The 25,944-nt window shown below is 36.0% G+C and overlaps 3 protein-coding genes across 6 annotated transcripts in view; 1 reads left to right on the top strand and 2 right to left on the bottom strand.

Annotated features, from left to right (window-relative positions):
* LOC310718128 (uncharacterized protein) overlaps positions 1-13,326 on the bottom strand; it is a 78,371-nt gene extending 65,045 nt beyond the window's left edge. Inside the window, exons 1-2 of the mRNA XM_083526700.1 lie at positions 13,253-13,326; positions 931-1,041 (exon numbers count right to left, since the gene is read on the bottom strand). Of these exons, the coding sequence (XP_083382826.1) occupies positions 931-1,041 (111 nt within the window). The 5' untranslated portion in view covers positions 13,253-13,326. The remainder of the gene's footprint in view (positions 1-930; positions 1,042-13,252) is intronic.
* A 2,748-nt stretch (positions 13,327-16,074) lies between these two features.
* On the top strand, positions 16,075-18,695 carry LOC310718640 (uncharacterized protein; the record flags this gene model as incomplete). The annotated part of the gene is made up of 4 exons (XM_083527551.1): positions 16,075-16,136; positions 16,349-16,403; positions 16,679-16,739; positions 18,682-18,695. 4 exons carry the CDS (start codon positions 16,075-16,077, stop codon positions 18,693-18,695), a joined length of 192 nt encoding a protein of 63 aa, XP_083383677.1.
* A 199-nt stretch (positions 18,696-18,894) lies between these two features.
* On the bottom strand, positions 18,895-25,061 carry hsf5 (heat shock transcription factor family member 5). Of its 4 annotated transcripts, none has more exons than XM_083527110.1 (6): positions 24,902-25,057; positions 23,947-24,454; positions 23,173-23,448; positions 21,030-21,121; positions 20,754-20,834; positions 18,895-19,225 (listed from the first exon to the last, which is right to left on the bottom strand). In XM_083527110.1, the coding sequence occupies exons 2-6, from the start codon at positions 24,431-24,433 to the stop codon at positions 19,145-19,147; spliced, it is 1,017 nt and encodes a 338-aa protein (XP_083383236.1). In that variant the 5' UTR covers positions 24,434-24,454; positions 24,902-25,057; the 3' UTR covers positions 18,895-19,144. The 4 variants fall into 4 exon arrangements, with proteins under 4 accessions (XP_083383236.1, XP_083383234.1, XP_083383235.1 ...); XM_083527108.1 differs by having other exon boundaries at positions 20,712-20,834; positions 24,902-25,055; XM_083527109.1 differs by having other exon boundaries at positions 20,712-20,834; positions 24,908-25,055.
* Positions 25,062-25,944: the final 883 nt, after the last annotated feature.

The raw sequence follows: 25,944 nt of genomic DNA, 5'->3' as shown, positions 1-25,944 counted from the left end.
CAGATATGAATGTGTGGGAGATTCTGTACAGGTATATACAGTACTGTTCTAATTTCGTTCTGTATATGGATTTTTGATTGCTTTTTAATTAATTGATGTTACGCTGTACTTACAGTGTGTTTTCATGGGCAATTTAGCCGATTTGATTCGATTTGCAGTCATGAAATGCGAAAACTGTTTGCAGTGTGGCCTTTATGCAGTTATTTATTTGTTCTTTTTTTTAGGTTTATTGAGCCAATATGTGTAAAATACATTTAATTTTATATCTTTGTGTGATGTTCTGTACATCGTGGCTTTAAAATGTTATGAGGAATCTTTTTATGACTACCTGGTGTCATCATCATTGTCTAGCCCAAACGCGCGCACACACACACACGCACGCACACACACACACACACACACACACACACACACACACACACGATTTGACTATCAGTCAACTATAAAACTTCTCAATTCTGATTCGATTATGTAAATTATTTGCATAAAATAAATACAAACATATTGGTACATTAAAAACAAAGATCAGGCCTATTTCTAGATATTTGAACTTTTTTTGCTTAAACCTTAATGTTCTTGTTCTATTTGCTGGTTAATTTTTCTCATGGAATAAATATATGCTTTTATTTCCAGAACAATGACATATAACTGCCAAAAGAATAAGAACATTTAAAAAATAAATAAAATACCAACAATTAGGGTCATACTGCTATTTTATCAATGTAACTTACTGTACTAACATTAACTACTTGTTACTCTCTAGCTTACTTACAACCTCTGGTTGCTATGACAACATTGACACTAAAGGCTTTATATCAATTTGTAGGTACATTTGGCTCAGATTATTTGTCCTTTGACTGATCTGCAATCGAAACAAATCCGTGTATGGCAGAAACAACACATCTGCTTTTGTGTCACGAGTCACTGTACCTCCACAGTAACAGCGTCAGCTCGGGCGTGTGTGCTGAGGGAACATTTCTCCAGATCAGTACTGATGGATGAGCTTCTGTCCACCGAGCCCTTCCCCCTACTGAGCGCCATCTGGAAATAAGAAACAAGAACGAGGCCAGATAAAGATGGCGAATGAATCCAGCAACAAGTCGATTTGACGTATTAGTAGTTATTTAGGAACCTGTGGGATTTGAAGTGATGCGTTTAAATACAATGCAAGTAATTACCCCAAATATAAAAACAAAATCCATTTAATTCAACGTCGACATTTTTCATAAGGGATCAAGGACACGTCAATAACCCAAAGCATTCAAAGAATCATCCAGAAGAGCAGGCTGCTGCATGGGCACTGATCTGTCAATAACGTGACGCAGATCCTCCTCCTCAGCTGCAGCAGCACTAACAAGCTCATTTCTCTTTTATTATTTGAACACTTCGCTTTGGTTTTTTCCGATTTAGGATTTCGCATGGGCAACAATTCACATTAGTTGGATAGGCATGCAACGTTTACAGCATTTCCAACGTTTTCTAGACGAGAGATAGGGAAAGGGTAAGAAAGAGAGAAGAGGAAAAGAGTATACAAGAAATGGAGAGGAAAGGAGAAAAGCATGAGAGAGAGAGAGAGAGAGAGAGAGAGAGAGAGAGAGAGAGAGAGAGAGAGAGAGAGAGAGAGAGAGAGAGAGTGGGAAGAGAAAAAAAAAGGATAAGAGAGATATGTTTCCTATCTAAGTAGAAGGAGCAAGAAGAAAGAGACCAAATAGCAAGTAAGAGAAGGAGAAAAGAAATAGAGAAATGGAGAACGAAAAGAGAAGCGAGGTAAAAGAGGGTGTGAGGAAAAGAAAGGAAATAAAGCCAGAGAGAAGATGAAGTGAGAAAGAAAGTTGGAGAGAAACAAATAGGGACAGATTAAGAATGAGGAGTCAGAAAAAAGAAGTGTGGACAAGAGGCAAAAAGGGAAAAAAAGTGAGTCAGGGAGAAAAAGACAAAGAGAGAGAGAGAGAAAGCGAAAAAAGAGAGAGAGAGAGAGAGAGAGAGAGAGAGAGAGAGAGAGAGAGAGAGAGAGAGAGAGAGAGAGAGAGAGAGAGAGACAGCTGGAGATATTAATGGTAATTTATGGGCCGAACATCCTGTGATGACCTCAGCCCCTTTGAATTTTCCTGCCCCCTTCTGCCCCAATCCGCCCCCAATCCACCCCCCCAATCCGCCCTCATCCACACCACCACTTTCCAACAGATTACACCACTATCACACTCATTTACAGCTGGAGCTATCGAACTCGTCAAGCAAGCAAAACAAAAACTGTCCTTGTTTTTTTCTTTCATTCTCTCTGAATCTAAAAAAGAGAAAGAAGCCTCAAAGATGCAGGAAGGAAAGAAAAGAGAGAAAGAAACCGAGCGAGAGAGAGATTGAGCAGAAGTGTGACAAATGGTTGTGGCTATGCACATCTGGCCTGGCCGGTGTGTGTATGTGTATGTGTGTGTGTGTGTGTGTGTGTGTGTGTGTGTGTGTGTGTGTGTGTGTGTGTGTGTGTGTGAGGTGTGGGAACGAGCCCATGTGCCTTGTGCTTTAATGCGTGCAGTGCCATCCGAGAGACTTTTGAGCTGCTGGAAAGAATTACAGGTCAACACATGCGTTCCTGCCTGCAGGCTTTGGTACCTGACTGCAGCGTCTCATCCCACAGCAGCATGTTTACGTGAAACAAAAACACCACAAACGCACAATCACACACTAATTGGTGTGTGACGTTAACGTGGTATGCACTTCCTTTTGGGAGGTGGGGCGACTTTTTAAATGCCCTTTGGTCACGTTGCAGACATGGCAGGAGAGAAAGAGTTACTGTTGTTTAAAAAATATATATTATTTCTGTTCTAATGTACTATATTTTACTATTTCACTTAAATTCTTTATTGCATGATTCTTTTTTAGCTGTACACATATTTACAGTATTTGTATGCAGCCCAGCTGCAATTGCTTTAGCAAGACAAATGTACAATTTTAGAGAGACAGAGAGAGAGAGAGAGAGAGAGAGAGAGAGAGAGAGAGAGAGAGAGAGAGAGAGAGAGAGAGAGAGAGAATGACCATGCAACATACATTTTACATACTAGAATTCTCATTTAGTTGGCTGCAATATTAACTTATTAAAATTTTTTACTTGATTTTTTTTTTTATATTCTTTTCTACTGATGCTTTGGCAATAATGTACGATAGCGATCATGCCAATGAAGTACTTTAAATAAAATACTAAAGATAGATAGATAGATAGATAGATAGATAGATAGATAGATAGATAGATAGATAGATAGATAGATAGATAGATAGATAGATAGATAGATAGATAGATAGATAGATAGATAGATAGATAGATAGATAGATATGGGAGAGAGAGAGAGAGAGAGAGAGAGAGAGAGAGAGAGAGAGAGAGAGAGAGAGAGAGAATGTCAGTAAAGGACTCCCCGTCATCTACATGACTGAACAGCCAAATAATCTGAATATTCACAGCATGAATACATCAGTCTATTCCATGTGCTCTACACACCTCATTATCATACAACCTGATCAGCCTGAACTTTATTATAACAAGTTGGCATGCAAATGATTGCAAGCTTGATCAAAACTAGGTCACACACTGCAAAGAAAAGCCTGTAAGTGAATATCTTGAACATGTTTATCTAGTATTTCATCAGATTTAGAGATTACAATAAATAAAGAATATCAAAAGTGGTCTGACATCTGTTTTTTTTTTATTTTTATCATACAATCTAGTGATACCATTAATAATACATTTCTGTATCTTGTAGCTTGAAGTGAGTAGGAGCATTTAAAAGCAGAATGAATAAGCTTATATTTTTTAAATCATATTAAACACATAAAACAATGCACTACATAAACAAGCGTTTCTATGCATGTATGACAATGTCCCTGTGGACAAAGCAAGCTCCAAGTGTTCATGGAGTAGATCTTGAGTGCCCTGCTTTAGAGCTCTGACCTCAAGTCTATTGAACACCTTTGGGATGAACTGGAACCCCAGACCATCAGTACCTGACTTTACTAAATGAGCACAGATCTCCACAAGCACACTCCAAAATCTAGTGGAACATCTTCCCAGAATTGTGGAAATGATTATATAAGAAAATAAGGATTGTATATGGAATGGGATCACACACATGATCAGGCTTCCACAAACATTTGTCCACATAGTGGTTCAAAAAACACAAACTATGGACAATGATACAATGCTATTAGAATGAGAACATCGTTTTAACTAATTACAAGATGCCAGATTTAAAAAATTTGTAATTCTAAAGTTAGACTGCATTTAATGCATATAAATAAAGAGTAAAGAAAATAATACATATTTTTTTCTCATTATATTGCAGTCACTTCAACTGATATTAATGGTTTAAAATAAATAAAATGCCACGATGAACATATACTGTATATGTTGTAGCTGATAGACACTAGTCATCACAATCTACATTTGTAGACATTATATTTATTAATTAATCTGTTTTACACAATCACCAAAACAAATTTGAATATATTTTAAGCTCTGTCGCTGGTGGGAAGAGGCACAGCTTTAGCGAGGGCAGAGGGATTAGCATTAATACCAGTAGGGGAAACAAATCAATAAAGGATTTTCCTCTTCAGTTTGCTGTGTGTAATCATGTTTTTTTTTTCTCCCTTTAAAAGCATAGATCTCGTTTTCGGGCGTCTGCATAGCGTGTAGCTCATTAAACCTAAATGTTATGAGTGCTCTTTTTATATTAGTGTTTTCTTCAAAGTGCCATCTTGCGTTTTCCTGTGCTGCAAATTGTCATTTGTAATTGCAATTTTTCTGTCATGGATTTCATACTTCTTTTTTTTTTTTTTTAAGACTGCAGTGCAATTACATGTTTTTGTTTGTTCTGATTGACACCAATACAGATACAGAGATAATATCATTCACATAGTATTAAGCAATACAATCTAAGTGAATCAAGTTTGACTGAGAAAGAAAGAAAGAAAGAAAGAAAGAAAGAAAGAAAGAAAGAAAGAAAGAAAGAAAGAAAGAAAGAAAGAAAGAAAGAAAGAAAGAAAGAAAGAAAGAAAGATGGAAGGACGGATGGATGGACGGATGGATGGATGGATGGATGGATGGATGGATGGATGGATGGATGGATGGATGAATGGATGGATGGCAGAACAGCAAGTGTAGTCTTTAACGAGGTGCCATGCATTCACAAGCAAGCAATGCAGGCCAGGGCTCTCCAAACTTATCTACAAAGGGCCGGTTTGGCTGCAGGCTTTTATCACAGACGAATACAAGGCACACTGGTTTAGATGGGAGGCTAAGATGAAATGAACAACAAATGGAATCAGGTGTGGCTCTTGCTTAGTTGAAATGAAATAATTTATCTATGGTTTAAGATGTAAGAGAATGCATGGTATGGTATACGTGTATATGCTATTAGAACATCCCATTGCACATTCAGTCCCCATTTACCCCATAATAACTTGCACTCTTCTAGAAAGACGTTTCACTAGATATTAGTGTGTGCATGTGGAGATTTGTTGCTCATTCAGATACATAAGCTTTAGTAAACCAAACCATGTGAACCATATCTTCATGGAGCTGGCCTTGAGCACAGGGGCATTGTCATGCTGGAAAAGGTTTGGGTCTCCTAGTTAAAGTGAAGTGTAAATTGAATGCTAATGAATCTATATATTTGAGCATTCAGATGTCCCAATGCTTTTAGATAAAAATTGATTACATATAATTCACACAGAATCTGGCCAAAGTTAATAACACACACACACCCCTTTCTCATACAACATTAACCTTGTGACCAAATACTAGCACTTTTGAAACACATCGTCCTCCCTTCCTCCATATTCTGGTACAACAATCTCTGTCAGGAGCCTGATCTGGTTCTCTAAGGATATATTAACTTTGATGATAATGATAATGGCAGGCGCTCTTTCCAAGACATAAAAACAACCCATTCTCTCCCAGAACGTCAATAAAATGTTTATTTACAGATTCATATTAAACTGGATTTTATTCCAGGCTCAATTAAATCCCCTTTTGGATGCTCATTTACAGATAATCCATTAATAAAATACTTATTAATATGTTTGTATAAAAGTTTTCCAGTTTAAGGAAAGTCAGCAGTGAGGAAAAGGTAGCTGCAGTAGTGGATCTTTCATGGCACAGGGTCTAATTTATTGCATTTTTTTTAAGCTCATCTGCAAATCTATTTCACGCTCAGCCACATGGAATGTACTACTCCTTTAAAAATGTGTTCAAATGTGCTGTCACTTACATATGGAATAAAAAAGTGTGTCATGGTGACACACCTCGATATCAAGCTTTGGTTACAACCCAATTGTTGATTTAAAAGGAAAACAATCATGTCCTAAAATGCCTTATTCCGTTTATACTGCAGAAATGTTCCAGATTACAAGTTTGACACATTTCTTTCTCATAGCTATTAACCATGTTGTGTAATATCTGCAAGTAAGATCCTGTTATCACTGCAGCATGCTACAGAGGAATAGTCTCAAGTTTCTCTTAAAGTTACTTCAGAGTTAAATACTATCTTTAGAGTTTTCCTGTGAGAAATACTATCAAACATTGATGCATCTCCTCACTGGAAACATCACCAACATCAAATATCATGCATGTTTTCTATTAATGTTTATATGGAACATCCAAAATACAGACCAGGCCTGTTATAATAGATAACGAAAATATAATGTGTTTGAATGAGCTAATGGATATAAACCTGAGCTTCACCTCACTGCCAGCATTATTATTATAAAAGCTGCTGTGAAATAGTTCAATTCTTTAGTTTGTCTGAGTAAAGAATGACTCTGAGGTTAATACAACAGTGAAGTAGCTGATGAGGAATGTACAGTCTTTAGTACCTTTTCGACCAAGAATGGCTGTTTATTACAGAGGTCCCAAGAGGCCATGCATTATAGGTTTTTTTTTACTTTCTTGTTTTCACGCAATCACAATCTAATTTTCTCATGATCTCGACATAAACATCGTTTCCTCATGAGCAGTACTTAATTTTTCCGTGTTTCTGGCTTAAGAGCATGTTCATGAGGCAGCAACATCGCAAGGCAGCGGCCCTAACCCTGACCATTTGTGGCAGCAGGTGCAGGAACGAGAGCTCGTGAGAAAACAAGGACTAAATACATGACCTCTTTAAACTTCTATAGTTTGGTTTTCCTTATACATTTAGTTTTTTGGCTGGTCGACTACGTTTTTGTGGGTCTTCATGAATTCATTTGTTTATAATTCAGGGTTTCTGCAGGTTTCACTAAGTCAATTTTAAGACTTTTTAAGACCTTTTTAAGACCATTAAGAATGAAATTTATGACATATGTCACGACATCAAAACGCACAAACACAGTATTAGCGACTGGCCTTAACCAAGCCCTGAATTCCTATTTTTTCCAAGCCAAGTATCGCAAAACCCCCACCCTATAGACGAAAAATAAAATATGTTTTATGTCTGTGGTACATTCCAAGAGAGATTCACGCTAATATCAGAAAGCTGATTGGCTGTTGCATGTTGGTCTCGTTTGTAGTTGTAATACGTACAGCGAATTATATTTTTACTAGCGAAAGAACTTCAACATTATTCTAAAGTGCTGCATGAGCATTAGAGGGAGCATTACATAAACATCGGAAAGTTAATACGTATTTAAAATTATTTAAGACCTAGAACAGCGAATTTAAGACCTAGATGTCAAAAGTTTTTACTTTTTTTAGAATTTTTAAGACCAAGCGAAAACCCTGTAAATACATTTGTCTCTAACCGGAGCAAACAACCAGAAGTACATGGAGTTTTATGGAGCATGGCCTGTATTAGTATTAGCACCGACTTTGTGTTTTATTTAATCAGGGGCACTCGGAATTGAGTTGGAAATCTGTAACTGTCTTAGCATTTGTACAAAGAATTCCCATAATTATAATAATAATAAAGAATTACAACACACTTCAGAGGTACTGGATCAGCAGTCTTACAGTCCACAACCAAGGACTAAACATCTGGATTTCACAGAAGAGGCTGCTACAGGCTGCTCTTCCAACGGACACTAAAAAAGCAGAATGTGCAGAACCTCTGCCTGCCTTTTGAATCAAAACATATCATCTGGTGAACAGTATTAGGAAACAGTGCCATCTAGGTAAATAAACACTTACTACATCCTAGAGGGACTGCTGTTCCTGGGGTTCTATTAAATCTTTGGGTTTGAATTGTCCAAGACTCTCTTGATGTGTACAGACCTGGTAATTTATGACACTAATGCTGGCCAAAGGTGCTAAAGTCCTAGAAAGGAAAGAAAAGAACAAAAAAAGAACATTACCCAGCATTAATTAAATAGCCAGTAGCTAGCTCAAAAGTCCAAGCTGTGGAATCGTTTCTTTTCCACTCAGTACAAAGAGTCATCTGAGATCAGCATTCTTGTCCAAATATAAAAAAAAAAAAACAAGTGCAACCCCAGCTGCTGGCTGAGTCGACTGGTTTTAAACCCGTACATCTCAGATGTTTTGTAAGCCTCGGCTGTTGCTTTAATAGGATTCCAGAACAATTTGGACATCGCTGGAGGTCGGCTTTTCCCTGGCACAGCGTTAAAAGGCAGCGCTGTAATCCCTGACCATGCAGATTTCAGGAAATTGTGTAGTGTTTTCCAAATCCTTTAATCAACTATTCCCAATGTCCAATGTCTTATCTGAGCGTAGCAGCTGGGCTGGTGTGATGTATCTCCCACCACTGCGTTAGAAGAATTAGAGAAAGACGGAGCACTGATCCACATACGGCATCCACAGTGCTGCGTCTTCTGTTTTTTTTTCTCTATCGTTTGGGGTTGGGTTGTTTTGTATTTTTGGCTGCAAAACTTATTGGACATTTAGTGAGCAATCATCGAACGATTTGTAATGCGGCTCAGGTGGCCTTATATTTCCAAGAGGTATCGTTTGACGTTTTGTGTGGAACCGTGCATGCAAATATTTGGTAACTTGTACACGATTAGGGCACTGCACAGGGAGAGCATGACTTTCACATCAGACACAGAAAGAGCGCACGAGAGAAAAAACATGAGACGGAGAGAGTGAAGGAGGAAAATAGAGATGCGATCAATAAACGGATACATTAGAAGATGCCATGGGACTGGCTGAGCATGCGCATATGGGACAGCTCACATTAGCCACCGCAGGCCAAAGCCAGACAGGCAAAAAAAAAAATCCTTCTCCTCTCTTTCTCCAGCTGAGTACTGAAGCTTAATACAATTGAAGAGATACCATCTTTATCTACATCCTAGCAAACCTGAGAGAGCAAAAGACTGTTCATTTAGTCCAAAGCCCAATAAAGTGTCCAACAGAAATGATGGTCTTAAGCTTAAGCCATGCACAACAGCACAAGCTCAGAGCTTGTATCCAGAAAGAAATGCACCCCCTGGCTCTGAATGGATCCCCCCCCCCTTCAGCCGCATGAAAAGTGAACATGGCTAGCAATAATCCCAGCAGGAAGTCCTACAGACATGACACGTCCAGTGCCAAAGCAGTGCGCTTAATTAGTGAGCAGGTTCCGTCTAGGCAGCCAAGGCCACGACCTCCTCCAGGGGGAATAATGAGCCAGGCAATGTTTGGGACCTCGGGTGCGGGAGCCCAGCGCTGATTGCGGCCTCAGACGTGCTAAACTGACAGATTGGGGTGACCGGACAGTGAACCGTACACTTGGCAAAGCTGAGTTGCCACCCGAGCCATGGGTTGGGCGAATCTCTTGTTTTGTGTCGCCTTTTTGTTTCCAGGCAGGAGGTGCATTCCGAAAGGACTGATGGGGGAAGGGTTCATCAGCACATGCTAACTTTATTTCTCGTGTAGTTTGGCGAAACTGGAAAGCACAACATAGCGTCGGAGTGAAATTTCCAAAGGGGCCGGTTGCTTTTTCGGCAAATGTATCTAAATAACGTTGAAGAACACGTGACAGGAAGCAAAACTAAATGGACTGTGAGATTGCCTGAATGTGGGGGAAAATAAGCTTTATGAGTTGCTCTTTCAAAAATCGGTGGTTTGCGGAAAGATAAGTGGTGAGGAAAGAGAGTGGAGAACGCAACAGGGAACAATTTTATTTGCCGCACATTTTGGGTCCAAAGTTCAGAAATGGAAACCAGATTCGAGAAGAGATTCCAGGCAGGAGATATTTGCAATTAGCATAGGACTGGGTGGACCTCAACTGAAATGCTCAATGAAAACCAAACAAACAAAGAAAAGAAAAAAAAAAAAACAATTCCATGCCAAATCTTAACATGGTGCACTTTACTTTAATAATATTTTGGCTACCTAAGCTATTTTATATATATATATATATATATATATATATATATATATATATATATATATATATATATATATATATATATATATATATATAAACTTTTTACCCAAAAAATAGCAGTAAAGATACTATCGCCTGTATCAAACAACATACCAGACCTTAGTATATTTGGATTTAGTTTTCACCAAATGAGGCAAACTGTAGCCTGTATGTGGTATAACTTGAATTCCAAACCATAAACAGGAGTAAACAATAATTCCACCTTCTAAAAAAATGAAGGAGAGGTAAAAGTAGTTTTTGCTACTGTACAAATCCACCATCTTTAATTACAATATAAGGAGCACAATTCAGAATTTGTATACTTACTTAAACTAACTACACAAACTCTGTGCATAAACACCAATTATGACGATGTGGTTTAAAAAGTCAGGTGATCTCGTTTAGGCAAACATTTTAACATTGAAGTGTGTGATGTATACATCTAATAATGTGTAATTTAAGGATAAAGTGTTGTGTACAGTGTGCTTGGAAAGATTGCGGAAAGATGTTGCAAATAAGAGAACATTAAAGTAGCTGTAATAATGTTCGTTCTTTTATAGCTTCCTGTCCTTATATCCAAGTCTTACGTCGTTTCCTCAGAATGAGGAGCTAAGGAACAAGGAAACGAAACAGGCAGGTTCAGCTAAAGAACCGAGGAGCACCCAGTGGCACTAATGGAGCTCACTGTTAGCTCAGAGGAAAGCTGGAGAGTCCCACAATGGTGTGAAGTTGCTGTTACAGGTTGATCCTGCCACCTGCTGGTAGCTGATTTCAACTAACAGGAGGGAAGTCTTTTCTTAGAGAACTAAGTTTGAGCTGGTGAAATGTCACATAGAGGAAAAAATCCATCAAGGTTTTCACACTAGAAACTTCACAGAAAACTAAACGTCACCAAGTCTTTCTGTGATTCAAAACACTACAATTAAAACCAAAAAGGAGGAAAGGATATCCTGTTATCTTAAATGTCTACCAAATTTTCACACTGAGATCATTAGCATACAATTAGCTGCCTTTAGAATCACTGTTTTAAAAATACACACAAATACATCATAAAAAACATTTGTGTTACAATGATACTGAATCTATCTATCTATTAAAATATTTAATCACGATTAAACGCATGATCAGCATTAGTTAAATTATAATTTTAATTGCAATAAAAAATAATTCCCTTACGAGGGAAATATCAAGGTCCGTGACGTCAGGGTGACGTGGGGCCGCCTTCCCGTGGGCTCACCACCTGCAGGAGGGACCGTAAGGGACGGTGCTGTGAGGATTGGGCAGCAGTCGAAGGCGGGGGCCTGCTTAGACTGCTGCCCCCGCAACCCGAATTACGGATAAGCGGGATATGTGCACCGAATTTGTTGCAATTTTTTTATATTTATGCATATTTTTTATTATTGGTCAAACAAAAATGCATTTTTTATATATATATATATATATATATATATATATACACACACACAATGTGCAAAACTGGCAAAAATGTAATCTCTAAAATAAATGAACATAGTTTCTCATTTATAGTGGAAAGCTAACCAACGCTATTCATCCACTGCAAATGATCCAAAACGCAGCTGCACGACTTGTGTTCAATCTGTCCAAGTTCTCCCACACCACCCCACTGCGCTCCCTTCACTGGCTTCCAGTAGCAGCACGTTTTAGATTCAAAACACTGATGCTTGCCTATAAGACCAAAAATGGTCCCCAAAAGAGATCTTTCAGCACTGCTCGACTGGTACCACCTTCTCTCAGAATGAGAGGTAAGTATATTTCAAGGCTCTTCTTTGTTCTGGCACCGAGGTGGTGGAATGAACTTCCCCTAGATGTCCGTACAGCAGAGTCCCTGGCTATCTTTAAACGATGGTTGAAGACCTGCCTCTTCCTGAAACACTTAAATTAGCACTTTCCAAGTTTGCTTTGTAGAATTCAAGAGTTATATTTATATTAAATTTGTAATCTTGCGTACCAGTGTATATTTATTCATTACTAGAGACTCAAAGCACTTTTGAACGACGCTCTGGATAAGGGCGTCTGCTAAATGCCGCAAATATAAATGTGTTTGGAAGCTGTAGAATTAAATGTTCCCTTCACTGTAACTAGGAGACTCAAATCTGTTACAGCATAACAAAACCAGCTTTATGAAGATCTGCTTTACATGGGGTTTGAGTGGAAGATCTTGAGTGGGCTGCTATAGAGCTCTGACCTCAAACCTACTGAACACCTTTGGGATGGATTGAAACACTGCACTCCAGACCTTCTCACCTCACCTTCATCAGTACCTGACTTTACTAACACGCTTTTGGCTAAAAGCGAACAAATCTCCACAAAACTCCAAAATCTAGTGGAACCTCTCCCCAGAATAATCAGGGTTATTATAACAGCAGATTGGGGCTGAATGTGGAATTGGAAGATATTTCATATTATTATATATTTCCATAGTTCAATACAAATTAAAAATGTGCAATACTACATTTTACTAATTAAATCTGTACTTGTCTGTGCAATAATACTCTATTTTTATTTTTTTCAATATAAAAGTGTATTTAACCTTTTATTCATTTTTATTTATAAATAAATATTTTTTTTTCCTTTTTTTTTAATGTGCAACTGAAAGCTTCTGTCACCAAAACAAATTGTCAATGCAAACAAACTTGTTAAAAAAGCTCTTTAATGGACCCTCAACCTTTATAAGATGTAGGCGCGCGCGCGCGCGCACACACACACACACACACACACACACACACACACACACACACTATTATTTATTATTTCCCTTGAACATTATTCCTACACAAGTATAAAATTCCTCATTATAAACGTACATCTAATGTTAGTTATACAATAAAACCGAGACTTTATCCAGCTATAAACTATGTTTAAAAAGTTTAAAAGGAGCTTTGATGGAAATCACAATAGTTTGGAAAACTCACGGTAAAGTTGTGTGTCTGATGTTCCTGATGCTCCTGGTTGCTATATGAAACCCCACCCCTGCAGCTTTCAGAATAAAAGCATGTGATTAACACTCAGGGCATGTTGGTTTAGGAAACTAATCAACCTGAGGGTGATGAGCGCAATGTGGTTCATTTTGCAAAACTAACTGCACTTCCTGTGTTTAATTCATCTCATATTACAGCGAGTTGGTAGTTATAAATGTTTTGTGCAATCAAAATTTGAAAAAAGTGGGACGTAAAAATGTCATGTAGAATATTCTTAAGACATCCGTCTTTCCTCTAGCTCAAATTTCAGTTAGACAAAGAAATTGCCAGGTGACTCAGAAACCAGCATTGCGGAAGTGTCCTTTCATGAAAACTAGCAGAGGCCGGAGTTAACGAAGTACAAATACAAAATACAAATAGCAGATTTTTCTTATCAGTACTTTAATTCACTATGTATTTTTTGGACAACATTTGACTTTCACTAATTTTTGACACAAATATCTGTACAGTAAAACCCTGTTGGACGAGTATAATTAGTTCGTGAAAATTGTACGTTCGTTCTAATTTTCCCTCATAAGAATAAATGTAAAAGCGATTGAATCCGTTCTGAGACCTCATACGATCGCTTATTTCTGCACTGGAAAAGTATTTAGAGCCAATTTTAACAAATAAATACACCGCAAATAACTGTATCGACATCAAGAAATACATTATAACTAATAAGATAATACAAATACTGTAATAAAAATAAAGATAAATGAATAAAAAAAATTTGCTACTTTGTCCTTCTCTTTATTCTTCACTATGGTGTTTATGGTGGAGCTAGACACCCCATCCTGCTGACATAGGTCACGAGTACACACACCACGCTCGTACTTTTCCACTATTTCCTTCTTGGTTTCAATGGTAATTCTATTTACTTTCTTTTTCCCGGCACCATCACTCATTTTCTTGAGAGACATTTTTCAAGATTTCTAGTGAAATATAAATATAACACTATAAAATTTTGCAAGCAAGATCGCTCGTATCTTCGTTTGCTCGTACAACAGAGTTTTACTGTACTTTCTTCTTCTTAAATTTTCAAACCAGATCTGTTAGTTTAGTTGTAATCTATTTGGTGACATGATCGATACTATTTAATTGCGTGCCATTTTTGTAAACATGACTGAGAACAGAGACATTCACCTGATCATCATCATCTTCTCTCTGCTTGTGTTCTATATGGTGGATGTTCAGCCTGAATACATTCATTAGATAACAACATTTAAAACTCTTTCGTATTAATATATATAAACTTTCTTTCGGCTTCTCCCATTAGGGGTTGACACGGCGGATCATCAGCATGTTTGATTTGGCAGATGTTTTTACGCTGGATGCCCTTCCTTATGCAACCCACCCCATTTATCCGGGCTTGGGACCGGCACTAAGAGTGCACTGGCGTGTGCAACCCTAATGGCTGGAGATGGTTCCCTGACCGGGGATCGCACCCGGGCCGCAGCGGTGAGAGTGCTGCATCCTAACCACTAGACCACCAGGGAACCTTTTCGTATTAATATATATAATATATATTAATATGATGTGGTCCAGTTACCAGCGTGACACTAAAACAGCTAGTAGTAATGGCTACTTTTTACATAAGTACATGTCAGAACCCAAACTTCTTTACTTTAACTTAAGTCAAAAAGTGTAGTCAATACTTCAACGTTTAAAACATGAGTACGGTATCTGTACTTCTACTTGAGTGAAGGATGTGTGTACTTTTTTTATTTCTGTAGGAAAATATCTTATTATTCATTACTATCAAAAAGAAAAGAAGTAAGATTTTTTAGACTTTTTTATTTTCTATGTATTTACTACTTATTATTTAATATGTTTAAACTCATTTTAAATTTTCAAATGACCGTTTCTTTTTTTTATTTTTCTTTCTTTTTTTTCGAATAAAGCTTTTTTTTTTTCAGCAGCATTACCTGTCTTTAGGATTCAATTAGTGAAATGTATTGATCATTGATTATTTGATACCTACAGTACATTATTTATCATAATACCAACCAATAGGTTACAGCTGTAATTGTAAGTTGCTCAATAGTAAAGGCTCTGAGTTACTGATTAGTAGACCAGGGGTTCAAGACCCTGCTCCAGCTCCAGAGGGCTGACCCTCCACTCTCAGCTGGGAAATGTGAAGAAGGAATTTTTGCTGTGATCTCTGTTTCATTTGTGGCATGTTTTTTCTTTAAATTTGTATATAATTACTAATTACTAAAACACAGTACTTCCGGAGCATTAAATCTAAGGGTGTTAATTTCAGTGTAACATACATTGGTGGAATAAACATAGAGTTTTGTACATTTAAATTCACAGTGAATTAAATTAGTCACTTCTTGTTTTCCATTTTAAAATTAATATTGATGTAAAATGTGTTTCCTGTGACAGGAACCCTGAAAGTAATGTCTATAATTGGATAATTGTGATATTTTGTAGAGGAAATCTATGTTGATATCATTGACATATTTGTTGAATTCCATTATAGTATCATCGAAAACAACACATCATTTGTATTTTAATTAAAATGTGTGGGAATATTTAACTTTCAGGGCAGGCGAAGTTGGAAGTGAGTAATAAAGCTTGTAATATAAACAAAGCTTTGGTCTTCTGGCTCCTTCAATCACAGCTGGCTCCTTTAACAGCTCTGCATATGGATTGTGTTACACACCGTTTCTAGGTCACCTTGTACAACAGTGTGCGCCAAGTTAATAAATGTAAATCTACACCACTGCTTTTCAATGGGAGAAACAATAAAATTGGAAAATGTTGTCAAAATGATTGTCTCATCAACTGCCTCTTCCGTTATTCTGCTCTGTTTACTGACTCTAGGCTTCCTGTGTTTATATATTTATTTATGTATGATCTTGTATGTATGAGTTGTTGTTATGCTGGCTTGACAGACATTGTACTGTTTTTATTTTATGCTTCTTTTTCTTCTTCTAGTAGTAGTAGTAGTAGTAGTAGTACTAATAGTATTAGTAGTTATAGTGGCAGTAGTAGTAGAAAAAGTAGTAGTGTTAGTAGTTATATTAGTGGTAATGGAAGTAGCAGCAAAAGTAGTAGTAGTAGTAATAGTGGTAGTAGTAGTAATAGTAGTGGTAGTAGTAGTAATAGTAGTAAGAGTAGAAGTAGTATTAGTAATATTGGTAGTAGTAATAGTTTTAGTAATGGTGGTGGTAGTAGTAGTAGTAATAGTGGTAGTAGTATTAGTAAAAGTGGTATTAGTTGTTGTAATAGTAGTAGTAAAGTGGTAGTATTAATAGTGGTAGTAGTAGTAGCAGTAATAGTAGTAGTAATAGTGGTAGTAGTAGTAGTAGTAGTTATAGTGGTAGTATTAGTAGTAAAACTGGTAGTATTATTATTATTATTATTAGTAGTAGTAGTAGTAGTAGTAGTAGTAGTAGTGAAAGTGGTAGTATTAGTAGTAGTAGTAAAAGTGGTAGGTTTAGTAGTAGTAGTAAAAGTGGTAGTATTAGTAGTATTAGTAAAAGTGGTAGTATTAATAGTAGTAGTAAAAGTGGTAGTATTAATAGTAGTAGTAAAAGTGGTAGTATTATTAATAGTAGTAGTAAAAGTGGTAGTATTAGTAGTAGTAGTAAAAGAGGTAGGTTTAGTAGTAGTAGTAAAAGTGGTGGTAGTAGTATTAGTAGTAGTAAAAGTGGTAGTATTAGTAGTAGTAAAAGTGGTAGTATTAATAGTAGTAGTAAAAGTGGTAGTGTTAGTAGTAAAACTGGTAGTATTAGTAGTAGTAGTAGTAAAAGTGGTAGTACTAATAGTAGTAGTAGTAAAAGTGGTAGTATTAATAGTAGTAGTAAAAGTGGTAGTATTAGTATTAGTAGTAGTAAAAGTGGTAGTATTAATAGTAGTAGTAAAAGTGGTAGTATTAGTAGAAGTAAAAGTGGTAGTATTAGTAGTAGTAGTAAAAGTGGTAGTATTAGTAGTAGTAAAAGTGGTAGTGTTAATAGTAGTAGTAAAAGTGGTAGTATTAGTAGTAGTAGTAGTAGTAAAAGTGGTAGTATTAGTAGTAGTAAAAGTGGTAGTATTAGTAGTAGTAGTAAAAGTGGTAGTATTAGTAGTAGTAAAAGTGGTAGTGTTAATAGTAGTAGTAAAAGTGGTAGTATTAGTAGTAGTAGTAAAAGAGGTAGGTTTAGTAGTAGTAGTAAAAGTGGTGGTAGTAGTATTAGTAGTAGTAAAAGTGGTAGTATTAGTAGTAGTAAAAGTGGTAGTATTAATAGCAGTAGTAAAAGTGGTAGTATTAGTAGTAGTAGTAAAAGTGGTAGTATTGATAGTAGTAGTAAAAGTAGTAGTGTTAGTAGTAAAAGTGGTAGTATTAGTAGTAGTAGTAGTAAAAGTGGTAGTACTAATAGTAGTAGTAGTAAAAGTGGTAGTATTAATAGTAGTAGTAAAAGTGGTAGTATTAGTATTAGTAGAAGTAAAAGTGGTAGTATTAATAGTAGTAGTAAAAGTGGTAGTATTAGTAGTAGTAAAAGTGGTAGTATTAGTAGTAGTAGTAAAAGTGGTAGTATTAGTAGTAGTAAAAGTGGTAGTGTTAATAGTAGTAGTAAAAGTGGTAGTATTAGTAGTAGTAAAAGTGGTAGTGTTAATAGTAGTAGTAAAAGTGGTAGTATTAGTAGTAGTAGTAGTAGTAGTAAAAGTGGTAGTATTAATAGTAGTAGTAAAAGTGGTAGTATTAGTAGTAGTAAAAGTGGTAGTATTAGTAGTAGTAGTAAAAGTGGTAGTATTAGTAGTAGTAAAAGTGGTAGTGTTAATAGTAGTAGTAAAAGTGGTAGTATTAGTAGTAGTAAAAGTGGTAGTGTTAATAGTAGTAGTAAAAGTGGTAGTATTAGTAGTAGTAGTAGTAGTAGTAAAAGTGGTAGTATTAATAGTAGTAGTAAAAGTGGTAGTATTAGTAGTAGTAAAAGTGGTAGTATTAGTAGTAGTAGTAAAAGTGGTAGTATTAGTAGTAGTAAAAGTGGTAGTGTTAATAGTAGTAGTAAAAGTGGTAGTATTATTAGTAGTAGTAGTAGTAAAAGTTGTAGTATTAATAGTAGTAGTAAAAGAGGTAGGTTTAGTAGTAGTAGTAAAAGTGGTAGGTTTAATAGTAGTAGTAAAAGAGGTAGGTTTAGTAGTAGTAGTAAAAGTGGTAGGTTTAATAGTAGTAGTAGTAGTTGTGGCAGTTGTATATTTTAGTGTCAGTGTTTTGTAATAGTCAGTAATAATTGGCATGTTATGCTGCATTGCTCCACTCCACCATTGACTGATTTACTATGGCAGCATGCCCTTTCGTGTTTTATTACTTACCTGCAGTTGTTTTGGTGATGCATGTGGTGTGAATATATGGTAATGTATATTAAATTATCAATGTTTTGGTCCTTTGTAAGGTCTGCATACCTGAGCATGACCATATTTCAGTTTCAGATATTCTCAGACAGTGTTATGAGCAGAGCTTATTTTCAATACCTCATCACATGAGCAACCAAAAATGACAAAAGAGAAATGATTTTATTGAATAAATAAATGTAATACATTGAAAAAATTAAGTACCTTGGTGCTCAAATGTATACTTTAAAATTTGATTAGACAACTTTGCATCAAAAATAATAGTCCAACACTGAATCAAACATTAATAAATAATTCTCATGTTTCATTTTAAAATAAGTTATTTTTAAGCTTTTAAGCAGTGCTATTTACAAGTACATGTCAAACACTACTTAATAAACTAGACTATTTTATTGAGGAATAAATCAGAAAAATTTTCTTTTTTTTATCATTTAAGTTTTTATAATAGCAGTATCTTCTGTCACATATTTTGTCAATAAAATATTATAATCATTACACTTAAAATTAAATGAGGTCACAACTCAAGCTGCTTTCCTCTACGCTTCTTGCCTCCGCAGCATCTCTGATCTCCAGACTTCCAACATTCTGAATAGAGACGAAAAAACACAGATGATAAGTGTTATAATAAGCATGAACTCAAATCCATCACCTCACAACCAAGTCTGTTCATCTTGTTAGGACGGAGGCATTTTCTTATTATTTTTCTCCAAAGAGAAATTTATAAAATATAATGAGTGCAATCTAGTTATCCAGGTGCTGAGTCGAGCCAAACCTTTGATTTCTAATTCATGACTAAACAAAAAATCAACAAATGTGCTGATCATGTGCTGATCAGATGTAAGAATAGAAACTTGTGAATCGTACTATAGGTTAATGGTGAATTTACACTGATTTACTCTGAAAATGTTTTATTGTTGTGTAAAGTAGCAGTGTTTTTCATTACCTTGTATTAGGAATGGTTAGGGATTAAGGAAGATTCACTGATTCGCATCAGTGCATCAGCATAAAGGTTAATAGTGTGATGCCATTTACACCATGATGCAAGGTTTTTAACCTATTTGCGTCGGTAAAAATTATTTATTTATATTTGCTGTAGTTATTAGTGGATGCGATTTACTTTTATTATTTAGAAAGTGACCAATAATTTATGACCAATTTTTTATGTGTAAATGCTTCTCAAGGGTTAGGGTTAGGGTTCTCTAAGCACCACTTTCTTGTCTGTGAATATGTTGAATCACAACACAACAGAGACTGAGGCGTGTCCTGAGAGTCACACAGAATACAGATTAACAGGTAGAGCTGCATCTTCCTGGAGACAGAACAGGGAAAAAACATCTGGTTTTATTTAATCTTTTTTCTTTTTACTGCACTACAAAGGCCTCTTTGTGAAAGGGCAATGTGTTAGAAGTCAGAAGGCACTTAAGTAAATTGATGAATTGCTGTCTGTCTAAACCAAAGGGAAAAAAAAGTGATCTATCTGTACCATATTGAATTGTATAGCATCATATTTTTCACATTGCATTGAAACGCATGTGTTGAATTGAATCCAAATAGAATCGCATTGCATCGGTAACTGCTTCATTAATTTATTTAATGTTTTGTAGGCTATGAGATGTGAATCGCATCGGCCTCAGCTATAGCAATCCCTACCTTGTAGTAATAATTGCAGATGCATAGATTAAAAAGTGTTTGTGGTAAAATCGGCCATTTAGGGGCATGTTTTATAGTTAGGATTTGCCTTACACAACCATGGTTTAATTTTCAAATTCCACCTCTAGTGCACAGAATTAGCATTTTCTCCATTAGCTTAAACGGTGTCCTGGTTTCCTCCACCAGTCCATCCATAGCTGGTGATAAGCATTTCCAAATTGCCTGTAGAGTGTGTGATTGTGCCCCTGTGACCATGTGTAGGGTAAGTGGTTTTTTTTTATATTTGTATCTTTTTATTATGAGAATGAGAGATTTATATTGCATTCTTAAAAAGTCCTGGTGCTGAATTAACTTTTAGACCGTCCGGTACTATTGCAGCATTTACTATCATGTAAGCAAAGAGGTGCGCATTCAGTCTGACCTGCATTTTATCTTCCACTTTGTATACAGGGTTTAGATTCACTTCAAGATGATGGTTCCAGGAACCTGAATCACCACCAGCTTTCAGAGTATCGGAGGAATGAATGTTACCGACTGAGCATTCCTGAGGAAAGCATGTGAAAATTCATTAATATTATACACACATCACAGTTTTACTTTTAAGTGTTTGAAATCCCAGCACTTTCACTGTATTGCAACATGGAGCGACATGGAGGTGGTTACGCAAGCTTAAAATGACAGCACTGATCATTTGTACTGAGAAGCTTATAAAAATTGAAATAAGTGTATGAGCTCTCACAGAGTAGTAGCTGAAAGGTGGAATGTAGGGAACAGTTGGTTGGGAGAATGGCACTTTCGAATCCAAGAAGTCTGGGCTACAGTGCTCATATGCTGAAAAAGAAAAAAACATCCCACACATCACTTATATATTATTTCTGAAAAATATTACAAATATAATACAGCTTCTGTATCCCTACTGCATTCATTTGTACTCTTTAAATAGTATGCTGAAATATCAGGCTGTAAAGATGCAAATGTCTTTTTTTATTTTTCATTTCTTACTTGTACAAATACCCTACATGATATAAAACCAAGATAAACCTGTTGACATGTGCCTTAGACAAGTGTTTAATGTCACAGAGGAAACAGGTTTGAGGTAGGTAGGTAACTAAAACGTTTAAGTTTGGATGAGCCTACCATTAGTCGCCTTTTTTAGGGGGTTTTTTGTTTGTTTTTTTGCATATTTGGACTTTACTGAAGTATTTAGGGGGACTTTTATTATTTATTATTACCCTAACCCTAACCCAAGATTTTTTAATTTGACCGAAATCACTCGTTCCTTGTTATTTGAGTGAATAAAAACTGTTTAAACATGCAGCAAGCCACCAATCAGGTTTTGAGAGTAATAAATGATGGAAGAAACTCCTGACTCTAACGTGCCACATCACCAGTGGTCTTATTTGCATGATTGTTTGAAGTAGTTGAAAAGAAGGTTTTGGGCTCTTGGGATAATTTTGATAGATATCAATCAGCGTTTGACTCATTAATATCATTCTTTTAATAGATTGTTGTGCTGAGAGACTTTTAATATAAACTTGACAAAAATGACAACAGGAACATTATAGCCATTATAGATCATAGTACTTTAGATACTTAAGTACATTTATAGGCAAATACTTTTGTACTTTTACTCAAGTAAAAGTTTGAAGGGACACTTTTACTTTTATGGAGACACATTTTACCTACTGTATCTCTACTTTAACTCACCACTGAAAAAGAGTGCTCTTACCTATTGCACCTTCTAAATAGGTCTAGGTATATTTACAATATACTAAAATGGTGTTGTAATTATTAACTTTAATATTTGAAATGGACATTAGGGATAAATTATAAGAGATAACTAATATATTGGTTGTATAAAATAAAATAAAAACAAATAAAATAAAATAAAACAAATAATATCAACAATAATCCATAAGGGTGAATGCCAAACACCATCAAGCACCAGCGGGCACTAGTTACTCAACTAACTTTAAAATGTTTCATGCAAGGCATTGTGGGATGTCCTACCTATAATTAATTTCACACCCCTATACAGTCATACAGACCTTTTTTAATCTAATGCTGATATGTTTGGTTGAGAAAAGGGACACATTCTAGTGTAATACTAGTGGCTAGCTATATACTATTAGTTAATTTAATTATGCAAATATTTAAATACTTTGTGCTTTTTTTTGTCACATTGTTTACTACACATGTTTTCGATTTTAACTCTAAAACTACATAATTCAGGTATTTAGCATATAAACTGATTTTTTACAGTCATTTAGGAGGCTCATTGTGCTCAGGAAGATTTACTTTGTATGTCTGAATTATGCACTGTGTGTTTTATTTCTAGTCATAAAAAAAATTCTGTTTCTTAACAGTCTATATTTTACAACGATGGATGGATAGATAGATAGATAGATAGATAGATAGATAGATAGATAGATAGATAGATAGATAGATAGATAGATAGATAGATAGATAGATAGATAGATAGATAGATAGATAGATAGATAGATGTTTAAAAGAGGCAGATGTAGAGGACAGTGGGGTTATGGAGATGGATTATTCGCTGTGGCGACCCCTAATGGGGGAGGAGGAGGAAGAATAAGATAGATAGATAGATAGATAGATAGATAGATAGATAGATAGATAGATAGATAGATAGATAGATAGATAGATAGATAGATAGATAGATAGATATTGGTTTAAAAGAGGCAGATGTAGCGGACAGAGGGGTTATGGAGACAGATTATTCACTGTGGCGACCCCTAATGGAAGAAGGAGGAATAAGAATAAAAATATGAATAAGATAGATGTATGCTAATTAAGGCTTTATTAAGGCTGTGCTCACAACTATTATAAAGGAGACAAAAAATTATTTAAAGCATCTTTACCTGTACTGTAAAACCTATTCTGTGCGTAATGAGACATGATGCCATGCTGCATGTGCACAGGGTTGGAGGGATGTGTATACGACAGGTACGCCGGGAAGTGGTGGAACACGGAGCATGGCGCATCTTTGTTCGAATATAAATTAACTGCAGAAGAATCACCATAGTTCATTGCAGGCCTTTGGGGGGATTTGGGCGTACTGTCGCACTCCTTCACCTGCTTAAGGTCATTACAGGAGAGGTGGTAAAATGTTCCCTGGTGTCCAACCGAGGCTGAATCTGAACAGATTGATATTAGGCAAGTTATGATGATGAGGTCACAAAGTACTGTACTAGCAAAATCACTTTTCATTCTTTTTCTTTCTACACATTCTTAAAGGTGACTAGTCTTTTTATTTTTTTATTCAAAGGATCCCTATATAGTATTTTAAAGTAGTCAACCTAAAATAAATTGTATGATTTAAAGCACTGGAAGAGTGACCCAGAAATCTGTGGACTGTGTTGCTGGTGGGTTTCCTTCAGGTTTAAAAAAAACATGACAATAAGTAAAGTGGTTATGCTAAATTGTGTACGCAGTGCCTTGTGATTAACTGACATCTTATTCACAATGCTCAGGATTCACTGGGATTAGCTCCAGATCCTAAACAAATCCTGAATGAGATAAAGCAGTTGCTAAAGATGAATGAATGTATTAAAATTCTGAATATAAATATTGAATATAAATAATGAATATGTATGAGTCTATTCATTTTAGATACTTGTTGAAACATTACCAACCCTTCGTCACAGCAGAGATTTTCAGTGGCAAATTCGGCATTGCATTATAGAAACTGTGTGATGACTTGCAGGGCAGCTGTTTTCCGGCAGCGAGCTTGGACTTGTTGGCAGCCGTGAGTCGCTTTATGTGCAATAGAAGTTCTGGCTTATCCCGTTTAAAGTTCTGGTTATGAAAGTGGTGCGTTTGGGTCAAGTTGGAAAAGTTGTCATGTAGTTTCTCTGGGGGGTCTGGGGGCACTTTTCTGAAGCCGTACAGGTTCAGCTGGCGAATGAAACTGGTAAAGTCTGTCGTTCTGAAGTATTTGCTGATCTGCGTGGTTTGGGCCAACAGCACTTCAGTTTTGAAGGGTAGCTGATGGATGAGTATTCCTTCCCCACTGGCGTCCCAGCAGACTGAGCAAATCTGAGGATCGTTCACCAAATTCCACAACTTGCCCGGGAAATGTTTGGGGTCAATCAAGAGAAGACATGTTTCTTCTTTTTCCATTACAGCTAAACAAATTTCTAACTGGTTGGGTGAAAGAAAAGAAAAGAATCAAGGGAGGAAGGGAGGAAGGAAGGGAGTAAGAAAGAAAAGTAAAGAAGGAAGGAAGGTAGGAAAAGGGGAAGGAAGAAAGGACAGAAGGAAGAAAGAATAGAACGAAGGAAGGTAAAAAAGAAAGGAAGATGGAAGGAAAATAAAGAATCTTATTTTACTTAAGTTATTTATTTGTTTTTAAATGAGTAAACTAATCAGTCACATCTGATCCTTAGCACTAATTAGACAGACGGTGATTAGTTACTACTAAATATTACTTCATCATAACAGCTGAACGTCTCCATCAATCACATACTAGCGTAATGTTAGTCATCCAAATTTCCGTTAGAATCACCATCGATAAATAATCAAACTACAACATAGTTTCTGTATAAATTACACTATTAAAAATGAAATATTTCTGATATATATTCTCACATAAACCTGTTAGTTTTGTCCTCTGTTATGAGTCTCTCTGGGTTTATCGCTTCTCAAATTGTTTGTGATCCGTTAGTAGACGAGTGGAGGCGCTCGAGCTCAAAACCGCACGGGACCGTTTTTCCCTTCGCCGCGCGACGGACAAAATCATGAATATTCAATGACCTGTCGCGGGTTCAACCAATCAGAATAATCCGCGCCTGTGAGTTTGTTTAAAAAACGCTTTACAATATAAATTTTATCAATCAATCTATCTATCTATCTATCTATCTATCTATCTATCTATCTATCTATCTATCTATCTATCTATCTATCTATCTTATTCATATTTTTTTTCTTATTCCTCCTTCTTCCATTAGGGGTCGCCACAGTGAATAATCTGTCTACATAACCCCTCTGTCCGCTACATCTGCCTCTTTTAAACCAATATCTATCTATCTATCTATCTATCTATCTATCTATCTATCTATCTATCTATCTATCTATCTATCTATCTTATTCTTATTCTTCCTCCTCCTCCTCCCCCCATTAGGGGTCGCCACAGCGAATAATCCATCTCCATAACCCCACTGTCCTCTACATCTGCCTCTTTTAAACATTCGTCTATCTATCTATCTATCTATCTATCTATCTATCTATCTATCTATCTATCTATCTATCTATCTATCTATCTATCTATCTATCTATCTATCATTCTTATTTTTATTCTTCCTCCTCCTCCCCCCATTAGGGGTCGCCACAGCGAATAATCCGTCTCCATAACCCCACTATCTATCTATCTATCTATCTATCTATCTATCTACCCAGATTAGAGCAACACATGCCATTGAACATTTAAATAAACCTGATCAAATGTGATGTGTTTTATTACGTTTTTATGTAACAGTTTGTGTCATTAGCAAACAAGAAAATGTGATACTGACTATACCTATGAACTTCGAATTTTAGGGTTCCAAAGCAACAGGGTCAAATACATAGGTTTTTATTTATTTTTTTTTTTTTTGTAATTTTTTTTTCTTGTGTTATGTATTATTCTTCTGTTT

This window comes from Silurus aristotelis, assembly GCF_946808225.1.
Source record: "Silurus aristotelis genome assembly, chromosome: 23".
Taxonomy (NCBI): Eukaryota; Metazoa; Chordata; class Actinopteri; order Siluriformes; family Siluridae; genus Silurus; species Silurus aristotelis.
The sequence above is the reverse complement of the archived record's forward strand: the minus strand, read 5'-3'. Positions and strand labels throughout refer to the sequence as shown.